This window comes from Mirounga angustirostris, unplaced genomic scaffold (assembly GCF_029215605.1).
Source record: "Mirounga angustirostris isolate CCGP_5_RB_7025 unplaced genomic scaffold, mMirAng1.0.hap1 SCAF_3, whole genome shotgun sequence".
NCBI lineage: Eukaryota > Metazoa > Chordata > Mammalia > Carnivora > Phocidae > Mirounga > Mirounga angustirostris.
In genome coordinates, this window is record NW_026991711.1 from 138,093,893 (window position 1) to 138,108,135 (window position 14,243).

At 39.8% G+C, this 14,243-nt stretch overlaps 1 protein-coding gene across 2 annotated transcripts in view; it reads right to left on the reverse strand.

Moving 5' to 3' along the window:
* The window catches only part of GPR155 (G protein-coupled receptor 155), a 43,816-nt gene that overhangs the window by 14,586 nt on the left and 14,987 nt on the right, over positions 1-14,243 (reverse strand). For both annotated transcript variants that reach the window (XM_045868589.3, XM_045868590.3), the window contains exons 4-10: positions 13,579-13,744; positions 12,529-12,684; positions 10,456-10,539; positions 9,751-9,868; positions 5,092-5,176; positions 4,913-5,003; positions 3,510-3,720 (exon numbers count right to left, since the gene is read on the reverse strand). In XM_045868589.3, coding sequence (XP_045724545.1) covers positions 3,510-3,720; positions 4,913-5,003; positions 5,092-5,176; positions 9,751-9,868; positions 10,456-10,539; positions 12,529-12,684; positions 13,579-13,744 — 911 coding nt within the window. The remainder of the gene's footprint in view (positions 1-3,509; positions 3,721-4,912; positions 5,004-5,091; positions 5,177-9,750; positions 9,869-10,455; positions 10,540-12,528; positions 12,685-13,578; positions 13,745-14,243) is intronic.

The window sequence follows — 14,243 nt, forward strand, 5'->3', positions numbered from 1 at the left end:
AGTGATAAATTGTATTAAAATTTAATATGCTAGAAAAAGGAATAATGCCTAGGCTGAAATTTTCATTGATAATATGACTTAATTCTTCAGCAGTGTTCTTAACAGAAAAAGATTTCAAAGTATAAAAACTACAATCTATAATAAGCTATTACAAGTGTCTTTCTAAATTTAAGATAATGATGCCATCTCAAGGTTAAAATAGAACCACAGTATAATAGAAAAGAAAATACAGAGATCATCTGGCCTAGCCTTCCTATCTTCAGAAATTTGAAGGCTTAAGTCAGCTAAGATGAAATTGTTCAGAAAACAGATATAAAGCCAGCCCATTCCAATGACATACATACCGGGCATGCACGCGGGTACTCACATGATTACAGCCACCACGAAAAGTGCTATGGCAGTTTTTATCTTCTAACATAAGAAGGATACATAACTAGCGTATTAGCCTTCTCTTTTATAACTAAGCCTTTGATCTCATATTAAAAGGTTAATAGGTTAATTTCCCTTTTAGTCATAATTCCACACTTACAACATGTGCAAATCATGGGTCTCTGACAAATGCATAGCAAGGAATAGAGGTGAGTGAACTATTTTGGGTAACCGAAATTTGGGGAGACCAGGCTGGACATCAAATGTGTTATGTGTTAACACTACTAGCAAAGCAGAAGAGAGCAGGATTTGCAGGAGGAGAATAACCACACGGGTTTTCCCCTCGGAACATGGGTGAACAGGCAAATAAACAAGTACTTTGCCATGGCAATTTGTAGGGTAGCTTCAGAAAATCATGGTGCAGGGGCACCTGGGTGGCTCAGGCAGTTAAGCATCTGCCTTTGGCTCAGGTCATGATCCCAGGGTCCTGGCATCGAGCCCCGCATCGGGCTCCCTGCTCAGCAGGAAGCCTGCTTCTCCTTCTCCCTCTGCCTCTCCCCCCACCCTCGTTCCCCCCCAGCTTGTGCTCTCTCTCTCTCAAATAAATAAATAAAATCTTAAAAAAAAAAAAAGAAAGAAAATCATGGTGTAACTTATCCAGCCATGTATCTACCCATCTATTAACAAATATTACTAAACACTTACAGTAAGACTGATACCACGCTAGGTGCCGAGGCTATAATGTTGGGCAAATCAGTCATAGCACTTATAGTCTAGTGGGTTATACAGATAGGTTCAACAGCAGTTATAAAACAGTGAGATACAAGGAGAGGGAAATAGAAACACTAAGGAAGATTTCCTATGGAACCAAGCGATAGCTGTCCTCTGGCTCTTTATTTATTTACATTACAGGACAAGCTGGTTTTCCTGCTGGAGATGATGATGACTGAGTTTATTTATTTATTTTTTTAAAAGATTTTATTTATTTGACAGAGGGAGATATAGCGAGAGAGGGAACACAAGTAGGGGGAGTGGGATTGGGAGAAGCAGGCTTCCCGCGGAGCAGGGAGCCCGATGTGGGGCTCGATCCCAGGACCCCGGGATCATGACCTGAGCCGAAGGCAGACGCTTAACGACTGAGCCACCCAGGCGTCCCCTGATGACTGAGTTTAAAGAACATCTATGGTGCACTTTATTTGCTATTTTTAAAATACAGATAGAGGGGTGCCTGGGTGGCTCAATCAGTTAAATGTTTGCCTTCGGCTCAGGTCATGATCTCAGGGTCATGAGATCAAGCCCCATGTCAGGCTCTGTGCTCAGTGGGGAGTCTGCTTGAGATTCTTTCTCTCTGCCCGCACCCCCTCCACCGCCCCACATGCACTTGCTTTCTTGTACTCGCTCTCTCAAAATAAATAACTAAATCTTTAAAAATAAAATACAGGTAATGGTGGCAGCAAAAGGCTCTGGGCTTAAGACACTTTGTTTTGTGTTCCCCACACACACTGTCAGGCCTTCTGTAGCCAGTTCTGGAACACTCATGGGGGAAGAAGACACCGAGAGCCAGCTAGAGCTGTGGTCCGCAGGATCCTTTATAGGATCACTGTAGCTGTCCACAAAGGAAGTGAGGAAGGAGAGGGTACTGGGCAGCATCCGAAAAGTACTCTAGACTTCAAGAAAGCAACTTTTAAAATTTTAGTGAACACATCATAAGGAGAATTCTTGAACCTCCATTTTAAAAGGGAAAATGGTCAAGAGGGCTCAAAAGAATGAAATTCTGATGCTGAAATCACAAAGGATCTAACAAAAAAATGAGCGAGCACCATTAATAATATGAACTAAAGGAGTACTGACCAAGGCAGGGATAATGGTGTAAGTCAGGAAGTGGCAAACTACAGTCCTGTGTAGTAGGACCTTACAGTCCTATGAAGTAAGGATTATCATCATCAGATATGTAAACTGAGGCAGAGGGAACTTTCCCAAGATCAAAGAGCAGTAAACTGTGGAGTCAGGACTTGAACCCAGCCATCTGGCTCCAGTCCCCGTTTTTAGCCACTGTCCTCTATACTTTCAGTTTGGCATGGAGGAAGGGAGAGAGGGCGGAGAAGGCAACATAAAATGGTAAGATCTGTGGGACTTTCCTCTTTTTACAACAAAGATAGATTTTTTAAATCTTACTCTCTTTTCTTAATCGTTCACTTACTGACATTTACAATTAATAGTTTTGAGATCAGTCATCCCTATATGCCACAAAGTCTCTGAACAAAATAGGTACTGGCACTTACACTCCCAGGCACAATGCTTTATGTTTATGAAATCTCCACAGGCACCAGGGAATCCAAAATGCATACTCTTATTGCTGAGTTCCCTTCGCGAATTGAAGTTGTTAACACTTATTAACAAAGTTACTAGTTAGGAACATATGTTTACTTGGAGGATTGGCAAACATTTGCTGTAAAGGCCCAGATGATAAATATTTTGGGCTTTGCAGGCCCCTGGGTCTCTGGTGAATGGCTGAACTCTACCAACATAGCGTGAAAGCAGCCCAGGGAAAATACATAAATGAATGAGCACAGGTGGTTTCGAATAAAACAATATGACCACGGAAATTTAAAGTTCATATAGCTTCCAAGTTTTAGAAATTTTTAGAAATTTTTCTTCAACCCTTTAAATATGTAAAAATTATTCTTAGCTCTTGGGCCACACAGGACCGGGTGGTGAATCACATTTGGCCTGCAGACCATGGTTTGCCTATTCCTGACTATTACTGACTCTGCTTAACCAGGTCTTCTTGAGTTCATTTTATTGATGGTGCTCACCTGATACACTATTGTCCAATTTACAAGTGTTTTAAGTGCTTAGTTTCCTAGAAAGGGACTTCCTTCAGTTGTTACTTTCTCCTAAGCTCTCAGGTCCAAAGAAGTTTTAGGATTTAACATAAGATTATCCTCATAAAAGATTTATAAATGTGACTCTAATGAAGAACTCACAAGCTCTTTCTATTATTGACTATTATTCAAGTCCCTCATTTGACAAATACACATGATAGTCAAGATACAGTTCAAGAAATGTCCCTGAAGCGAAACATTTAGGATACATGCTCTACGGACACGTAGGAGTTTCTTTATATGTCAGGATCATACTTGTTTCTGGGATAGAACTTGTAAAAGGTTCTGGTTCATTTGCTGGCACTGGACTCTCCTCAAAAGCGGCATTCCCAGGCTCTGCTGCTTTGTGGTTCTGAGACTGGTTGAAACCTTCATAGCGTCCTGCTTGGGTGGTGTGGTTCATACACATGAGTGATACGCCAGCTATCGTGATGCTGCAGAACAGGGTGACTGCTGTGATGATCATCTGCCAAAAGTGCAAAGAGACATTAGGCCACGTTTCACAGTTCCAGCTTGATCATCTTAGTAGAGTAGCTGAAGGGAACTTTTGTTTGGTGGGAAATGCAGTATCTCCACAGCTATAAATGCTCTAGATCAGTGGTTTTCAAAAAAGAGTAAGAATATGAAAGGGAGTAAGTTACTTGAGGAGAAATTAGGATTTGCTCGGAATCCTAAGATTTCTAGATGCTTCTTTCACTATCCATCAATGTCACTGGTTTCCTCTATAAGTAAGCTAAATGATTGCTTACAGACCTTTTTTATTTCAAAGTGTTTGCTTGCTTTAATCCGTAATTCAAGCGTACTTCAACTAGAGACTCTGTTATGGTAATAATACTAACCATAAATAATTCTGGCTACTACTAATTGAATACTAACAAATGCCAGCGCTAGTCGAAGTCTTTTATATGTGTAATCTTATTTATTCTCACAACCCAATAAAATTCAAAATTACAAAACAGAAAAAAGAGGATAAGAAATAAAAATCTTTTGAAGGTTTGTTTGTTTGTTTGTTTCAAACACACATCCTTGGGTCCTAACCCTAGAGAATTCTGATCAGCAGATACACTATTGCTTCTCAAGCACCTTTTTCCCCAGATACTTACTGTTCTGAAATTTATAATAGGATTGAAAGTCAAGAACATGGCTTTTATTATTACTGCTAACTTATTAAATAGCTTTAAATTAATCACTCTTTCCTCCAGTAGAGGAAACATAATTCATAAGTGAGTTTAAAAAGACCCAGTAAGTTTTGAGCATTTGGAAATCCTCAGCTAAAAAGGGATGTAGGGGCGCCTGGGTGGCTCAGATGGTTGGGCATCTGCCTTCGGCTCGGGGACCTGGGATTGAGCCCCGCATTGGGTTCCCTGCTCAGCGAGAAGCCTGCTTCTCCCTCTCCTTCTACTGCTCCCCCTGCTTGTGCTCTCTCGCTCTGTCAAATAAATAAATAAAATCTTTAAAAATAAAAAAATAAAAACGGATGTAGACCTATAAAATCTTTACCACAGTTTGAGTTGTGACTTAAAGTGATATAGGACCACCAGTGGGGTATGCAGTAAATTGGAATCGATTTTCAAAATAACTTTAATGTAAGTATAGCAAAACACAGGAACAAGCGAAAAAGAGACGTTCCCAAGAACAGAACTGTAACCTCTTCTTACCTGCTCCTTTCCATAAAAGAAGGCTGAGTCAATGCTATCTCCACTATGTTTTCCAGTTATCAGAAGAACACCAACAAGGAGAGCAGGAATTCTGTAATAAGGTTTAGAGAAAGAACGAGAAGATGAATAGTAACCGTGTATATGGAAACATGTAAGCAAGCAGAAAACTATCAACTTACCCCCAGCCAGATATTATGATGATTCCAACAGGAATTTGTACACTCCCTCTCTTTTTCAAAAGAAACAAAGAAATTGCCAGAAGGCCTAAGAACATGAAACAGAAATTGAAAGGTAGATAATTACTCTCAATGTTGGTTAGACCTCATAGAACTTTTACCAAGCTTATTTCAATGGTAGTCTGTGGTTTAGGCCCTAGAATTTACTCTTTCTAAATAAATACTGTCCCCAATATTTTGAAGCAAGTTTGTCTCAAAATCATTCGTTTTTTTCCCTCCTGTGTTATTTCTTTACTCAAATCTTGTTTTATATATGAAGAAATTTTCAAAAGCCCAAATCAGCTTATTCTTTTGACTGGTATTCGGAATCTATATATTTGTTAAGAAAAAATTTCAACTGGATACCAAACAAGTCTAAAAATAAAAATACCTTCACTCTGCTGGTGCAAAGAAAGTATAGGCAATTCTTACCCAGGTTTAATTTTTGGAAAATGCCCCAAGTCTAAAGGACAGAACTTAATACAAATATAACGTGAACTTAATACAAAAACAAATGTTTTAAAACTCTTGAGCGTTCCTTTTATCTTAAACCCAATTATTTATACAAGTAACATCCTATTTAATAAATCTTACATAGTTACAGAATCTTAGAACTTCAGAGTTGGAGGAGATCACTGTTTTAAATTAACACCTTCATTTTATAGATATGGACGCAAGGGTTTGCCCAAGCCACATAGCCAGCAGAGGGCAGAGCAGGACTACAAACTCTATCTGTTTCTAAAGCTCAGATCCATGGGCCCCCCTAGGGTTCTTAAGACATATTCTGCGGGATCTAGAAATTTCTGTGAGAAATTTTAAGCCTATTTGGTATATTTTCTTTCTTTTTTTTTTATGTAAAGATTTTATTTATTTATTTATTTGACAGAGAGAGAGAGACAGTGAGAGAGGGAACACAAGCAGGGGGAGTGGGAGAGGGAGAAGCAGGCTCCCTGCTGAGCAGGGAGCCCGACGCGGGGCTTGATCCCAGGACTCTGGGATCATGACCTGAGCCGAAGGCAGATGCTTAACGACTGAGCCACCCAGGCACCCCGTATTTGGTATATTTTCAATGATAATCATCTAGATGCCCATCTTATAACCAAACCACTGTCTCATGATCTCAGAGCTAACATTTGGTTTAACATTAAGCTTGAGCCAAGTGAAGGCCAAATATCACGACACATGGTCCAAGTGAAGGTTCTGTGGTAGTCAGTCTGAAGAGAGAAAAGCAGTGAGATGAACCAGGTCATAAGCCCACACATGAAAGTAAAGGCAAGCCACGCTAAAAAAAAAAATCCTAACCAGAGAAATGAGTTCCATTTCACATTTCAAGTTGTGATTCAGATTAGCAAAACAAGATCCTTTGTCATGTCATTTATGTTGCTAATTAGAATTACGGAGTTTGTAATTGGGACTCTCATCTGTGAATCTGCTTCGGTTTTAAAGCTGTATATTGGCTATAGATAAGGAACTCATACCCAGACCTAACATTGTACAGATTAAGTAACACTGTGCTAGGATCATACAAATGAACATGGAGGCTCTTTCCAGGGCACCCACACCGTACTCAAACTCAAGAGGTACTTTAATACCACTGCTCCTTCCTAAATACATTCGTGCACTCTATAGTTCTAGGTTTTCAAAGTGCCAGGGAAAAAAGGTACACAACAGTGTGCCAACTGTTATGGTAGTGAGGGCACTCTTTGAAATTCTAAAGGACATCATTCTTGCCTTATGCAAAGACTGATACACAAATAGGCCCAGGCTAGCCCTGGGTCTCTCTTGGGTTGCTGGCGGAAGCCGTGAGAGTTCCTGCTTGAATCAGTTAAGCTCTTTGGGTCTCACTGAACTCATTTGAAAAATAAAGAACTTACACTACACCAGTGTTTCCAAAGTGTAAGGGACTATAGGTGGTATAAGGGTGAAATTTTTTGACTAGTTTTGTATTTATTTTAACATGTATGTGAAAAACTAGCACACGAAACCTGGGATTTGGGCGCCTGGGTGGCTCAGTTGGTTAAGCGACTGCCTTTGGCTCAGGTCGTGATCCTGGAGTCCCAGGATTGAGTCCCACATGGGGCTCCCTGCTCGGCAGGGAGTCTGCTTCTCCCTCTGACCCTCCTCCCTCTCATGCTCTCTGTCTCTCATTCTCTCTCTCAAATAAATAAATAAAATCTTTAAAAAAAAAAAAAAAGAAAGAAATACAAGGGTTTTATGGGGTACCTGGGTGGCTCAGTCAGTTAAGCGCCTGCCATCGGCTCAGGTCATGATCCTGGAGTCCCAGGATCGAGTCCCGCATCAGGCTCCCTGCTCAGCGGGGAGTCTGCTTCTCCCTTTCACCCTCCCCCCTCTCATGCTCTCTTTCTCTATCTCATTCTCTCTCAAATAAATAAATAAAATCTTAAAAAAAAAAAAAAAGAAAAGAAACCTGGGATTTTATTAATATAAGTCTCAATTTATTTAAGTAAAAAAAGTGAGTGAATTTTAAGGAAAAACAAAAAAAGGACAAGTGGCATGCAGATACGGCAAAAATTGTGAAGATGGTATGCAAATGAGTGAAACTGAAAATGGCTGAATAGCATGATTTAAAATGACACTTTAGGTCTAAAATTCTGTTACAGCATAATAATCTCACGGTTAAAGGACACCCTCACTGGGATCCAGGAATTCAGAACAAGGTCTGTGGAACACTTGGGGATTTTTGATACACTGATCTATTTGCTGCTCTCCTATTAATTAGCGTTAATAAACCTAGTATTGGAGCTCGGATTGTCCATCTGTATCTGGAAAAAAAAAAGTCTTCAGGCCCTTTTACTTGATATCTCCTGAAAACTCTAATGCTAGGGCGCCTGGGTGGCTCAGTTGGTTAAGCGGCTGCCTTCGGCTCAGGTCATGATCCTGGAGTCCTGGGATCGAGTCCCGCATCGGGCTCTCTGCTCAGCAGGGAGTCTGCTTCTCCCTCGGACCCTCCCCCCTCTCATGCTCTCTGTCTCTCATTCTCTCTGTCTCAAATAAATAAATAAAATCTTTAAAAAACAAACAAAAAAAACCCCTCTAATGCTACACAAGATGTGTCCCTAGCTAGATCCCAAGACCTGACCTTTACTGCTCATCTGCCTGTACCCATATACCTTTGTCCCACATTTTTCCTTAAGTTCTTCCTTCCCGCTTAACTTAGGCAAAGGACCCCACAGGCACAACATCGCATGATGCAAATCGAAACCACCCCTCAAGCAATGGAGGAAGCAACAGGTGGCCCAGGCCACCCAGGCCAGTTTGAGCAAAATCCCCAACTCACACCTGTGCAGATGGACCATGGAGTGACCTCTGGGATGACCAACAGGCACATCTCCTTAAGGTGCATGTGTGACCTGATGCCCGTCTTGACACGTACGATGACAAGGCTTCCCTATCTAAATATTCACCCTAACCCTAGACAAAAGGAACCCATTCACCCTTGCTCAGGGAGTCACAGTTTTGGAAGTTATTCCCCATGATCTCCTTACCTGCAGCAAATAAAGCTTCCTTTGTGCAACAACTCACTTGGTGTAGTTTCTACCTTGGTGCCTCACCAAGGAGCGAACTCATGTTGGTTGGGTTACAGATGCATGCCTTTAATAAGCACACACCTTCTCCTGTTGGCACTGAATTTTTCATTCTATAATTCCTCACCACATTGTTGCTTCACTTCAAAAGGCTATTGACTTAGATGAGCCCTGCTTTTGATCTTGAAGGCATGAAATCAAAGGCTTGTCCCTCGAAGCCACTTCCTGACACCTGCCTCCTAACAGTGGTTATGACCAGCCCTCCCATGCTACAGTTTCCTTTTATGTGCCATTGCATAGATTCACATTTGTGGTGTGAATGCAAAACAGCCACACAGAACATTTCGCAAACAGACCAGAATGTACGCGTCCAAATTAAACACTATACCTCAAAATGACAAGATGCTAAAATATTTGAATGTCTTTTTTGGAGCCAGTTGAAATGAGAAATAGTCTTTCTTACTGGGTACTCTTGTATTTCCATACCCTTTTATTCCTTAGTTTTCTTGTTCTCCTATAACCACTTCCCTTGCTGTTTAGTAATATAGTTCTTGTTGTTGACTGCCTACCGCACACCAGGCATAAATACCCATATCTCATTTAGTTCTCAAATAAGTCTGTAAGGTGTGATAACCCAGTCTCACAGATGAGGAAACTGAGATGGCAAAAGTTAAGCTATCTGCTGGAGGCAGAGATAGAATTCTTCACTCAGTTCAGCTGCACTCTGATAGTGAGCTCTGGGACATACCTCACACGCCTCACACATCTCTGCCATTCTCTCCCTCCTTTCTCCACTTGCCTCTAGTACCTGATCTCTTGCTGTTTCCAAAAGGGAGCTGTGCTGACCATGGCCAAGAGCCAAAGATTCCAAGGAAAAAGACCCATGTGACCGGAAAGCCCCTGCATCCGGGCAGAAATAGAGTACTATTTCTCTATACCGTGGAAACAGAACTTGGCTTTGCACACTGCCTGTCTAGTGAGCACAAGGGCCTGAGAGGATGCGTTAGTCCTGGGTTACGAGCCTTCAAATAGCTTCTCACGATGGGAGACCTAAGTTTCCATTCATGACCCATCTTACCTGTCCACAGGTAGGTACTATAGAGGGAGCTGTACAATAAAACAAACACCAGAATTTGTCCAACAAAATTTTTTTCTTTAACGAAATTCCAGATCATCATTCCGGCACAGACAATAGACTGCAGAAAAAATTATTAACAAAGTCAGTCATATTCATGGGAGTCAGACAACTGTTTTATTCATGGCAGATTCATTGTAATTATTCATTTTAAATTACTGCTGAGTAATTATCATGCTAGCTATTCCAAAACTTCAAGTTTTAGGATAAAAGCCCTTCTTATAGTCTTTACCAGTGTACATATTCAACTGAAACAAACAGCATTTTAAATACGAGCCCTATATTTAGTAATGGTTTACGTAAAAAAATGCTAAACCTCTTCCCATTATAACTTGAGACATGCGAAGATTTGACTAAAAGAATAAGATTGTGAGAGAGTTCAATTTTTAGTGATTCAGTTATTTCTATTAAAAAATGCAAAATTATCCCTGAACGCCACTATTAGCCTCAACTTTATACAGTTCAAGACCTATGGTGGTGTATAATAAGTTAGGGATACATTAATGGTAATCAAGTTGTAATGGATTGCAATTGGTAAAAAATGCTTTCGACTTTATAACTGGCAAAACCCAGCCACATGATTTTCTCCTCTACAGTAGAATAATCAATGAAAAAAGCATAGTTCTAAGTATCTGTATGTTTACTAACCTGAGCGATGAGTAAATTAGTTGTAAGCATATGAGGGAGCTGTTTATATTTCTTACTCAAAAGAAGAATAGCCAGAGACCAGATCTTAAAGACAAAAGGTTCAAAAGTTATTCAGGCTCCTTAACCTTCATAACTACTTATCAAATAACTCATTGATTAGCTTCTTTAAAGGATTCTCTTTATCTTGGTTCAGAAAGAAATTCCAATATTTTATTTACTTTAATCTGCCTAGTTCCCCAAAGAGTATTAAGGTAAATCACCATACCCAAAGAACAATAAATAGCACGGAGATGCAATAACATGGATGGACCTAGCAGGTATCATGCTAAGCGAAATAAGTCAGAGAAACACAAATACTATATATGATTTCACTTCTATGTGGAGTCCAAATAACAAAGCAAATGAACAAACAAAGCAAAACAGAAACAGACTCATAGATACAGCAAACTGCTGGTCACCAGAAAGGGGAGGAGCTGGGTGGCAGGTGAAACAGAAGAGGCGGACTGAGAAGTACAATTATAAAACAAGTATGTTCTGGGGATGTAATGTACAGCATAGGGAACATGGTCAGTAACTTTGTAATAACTTCGAATCGTGACAAATGGTACCTGGGCTTATCATGGGGATCATTTCAAAATATATAAAATGCATAATGTACATCGAATAACTACGATGTACTCCTGAAACTAATAATTATATGTCATTTATATTTTGGGGAAATCAAAGCATGGAGAGATCCTATCGTAAATTAACTCTTCAAAAATGACAGGGTTGGGACGCCTGGGTAGCTCAGTCAATTAAGTGTCTGCCTTCAGTTCAGGTCATGATCCCAGGGTCCTGGGATCAAGTCCCACATCCGGCTCCCTGCTCCACGGGGAGTCTGCTTCTCCCTCTGCTTGCCACTCCCCCTGCTTGTGCTCGCTTGCTCTCTCTCTCTCTGACAAATAAATAAATAAAATCTTTAAAAAAAATGACAGGGTCTTTAAGGACTAATGCCTTGATCAAGGCCATGTTCTAACTTCCCCTACCTTGGGTGGCTGGGGTAGGACACAGGCTCACAGTCAACTATTCAGGAAAAGATCTTTAGTGGGAGATGCAGTTACAGTGCATTCTTCTAAGTTTTCTTTTGATTCCACCATTGGCTCATGCGGTATCTAAATTCCAGGCAGTCTGACTTCAAACAATGCAGATAGCCCACCTTAAGACGAATTGTCTTGCATTCCTCATATTTATAAGGATTGGGTTTCTATTCTCCCTCTAAAGGGGCCAGCTAAGTATGCTGGGTGATTTCCTTCTTTCTTCTTCCCACCCTATCAATCAAAATTTATATCATCTCTCTCCCTAGACTGTCCTCTTATCAAAGAGCACAAATTTTAGGAATATGTAACAGAAGAGAAATTTCCTAAAAATTACATTAATTACACGTTTATTTGTTGTCCATATACATGCTCACCCCTGCCTCCTTCTTTTAACAGTAAAAGCTGTTTTTTTTTTCCCAGCCAGAATACTGCTTGAATTCCATAAGCAAGTTGAGCTACAAGATACTCTAGTTGTCAAATGTTTAAGTATTTAATTTGAACTAGATTTCTCTCTTTTTTTTTTTCCTCCAGAAAGCTTCAGTAGCATTAAATGGGTGGTTGGACATCCCTCCCGACCCCATGATTCTACAATTAGCTAATACTAATAGTATTCGTAGAGTGATTTGCCATTTGCAGATGCTTTTCACATATATTGTCATATGTAATCCTTAAAAAAACCCATGGAAATAGGTAAAATTTGTATCTCTATGTCCTAGCTGAGAAAACTGGAGCTCAGAAAGGCTGAGACATACAGCTAGTTTGTGATAGCGCTAAAAGCCAATCCAGGTCTGACTAAATCTCATGCCTTGTCTGCTCCACGACCCTAACTTTCAAAAGGAAAGACACAATTTTACATTTTATGGGCAGGCTTTAGCTTTCTCTATTGCATAAGAGATTTTCAGAATAGATTTTTAAATCCCTAACTTTCTGTTACCAAGCTATTTTCAAACTCATTCTGTGGTTTTCATTCATATTTACAGTGAAACGTACTTACCAAGGAGACAAGGCTGATAATACTTATATCAAAACTAACATTCTGGATGGCATACGCCAATGGCTTAGGGTCCATAGTGGGAAAGGTTAGTAACCAGGCAGAAACGTACATGATTGGTGCGGACACAAATGTGCTTACTACCATCCCTGAGGTTATCTGCAAAAAATGAAATCAAATTGAGAAAAGGGCCATAGTCTCAATTAAACAATGACCCCTAAATTTTAAATAGCCACAGCAAACTAAGGCATTCTAAAATAAAAGCAAGAGTCAGGAAAAAGACACCATAAATTCCAGCATGTTCTCTAATACTATATTCCCCTTTCTGAGAGTCCTTAAAAGAAAACACAGTTAAGTTCCTTTGGCTCCTCTTCCACTCTACGCTCAATTAATATTTGCACAGAACCAGAACTAAACATCCCAAGCTGATGGCTATCTTAGGTTCTAGAAAGTAAACCATATTAATGATCTAATTAAACTGATGACCAGTTTCCTTCCACACTATTTCATAAAATACAGGGCAATAAAATCAATTTGAAAAAAAAATTACCAGGTAAACATTTTACAGATTAAATAACGGAACTGACCTTTGTTAAACAACTTAGTTCCTTCAGGTTATATTTCAAAAACATTTAATGCTATAGATAACATGTGCAATATGCTTAGACACTGTTAATAATTTGGTGTTAATTGATTTTAGCTCTTTACTGCAATTGATTATGTGGTGTTTTGCATCTGGTGAATTAACAGTGAATGAAACAGATTTTTTTTATCCAAAATTTCAAAAGTTACCATTCTATAAATAACCCTTAGGTTTCAGCAGAAGTACAACAATAAAATATTTAAAACTAAAAAAGACTAATGAAAAAAGTGATGACTGAGAAAAGACCCCAGATTAAATAACTATTACTCGATGTTACATGATGCTTCCTTATTTACAATGAAGTAGCTTTCACCTATCAAATTCTCATAAAAGAAGGCTGATCTCTGTGTTTTAAAATTTCACTTTTCTACTAACCATACAATCGAACTTAGAAAGTAGCATATACATACAATCTCTACTTCCATGTTGAACTGTGTTGCAAAGATAGCCACTCCTGGTGCTACAGGAAAGACACCATACAAAAACGCATAATTTGATAAACTTGTATGGTTCACTACACTGTCGCCCTTGTCCAAGAGTTCCACCATTTCTCTGCACAAAAGTGGCAGCACCAGGCTGAAAAAACAAGAAATGGGTCATTCACTTGATATCAAAGTACGCCGGTCCCCAAGGGGGCGATCGTTCTATTGAACTTGGCATTAGGTTATTCTCCTTCTCCTGCCCAGAAGGTATATCTATTTGCATGCACCTATTCTCTGCATGCCTACCTGTGAACATTTTGAAAGAATCACGAATTCAACTTGGAGCCACTTAGGTGTAGCAATATTCTAAAAAAATGCTTTCGACATCAGGGATTCAGAGGAAAAAAACTCAGCTTTGGTTCTACAAATCATTTTCTCTCAAAAAAATGTTTAAAAGTTATAACTGTAGTAGCTGTTTCCTGTTTCCTCAACTAGAAAATTGAAATGTTAAAAGAAAAAAAAAAGGGGCGCCTGGGTGGCTCAGTTGGTTAAGTGACTGCCTTCGGCTCAGGTCATGATCCAAGGGTCCTGGGATCGAGTCCCGCATCGGGCTCCCTGCTCGGCGGGGAGTCTGCTTCTCCCTCTGACCCTCC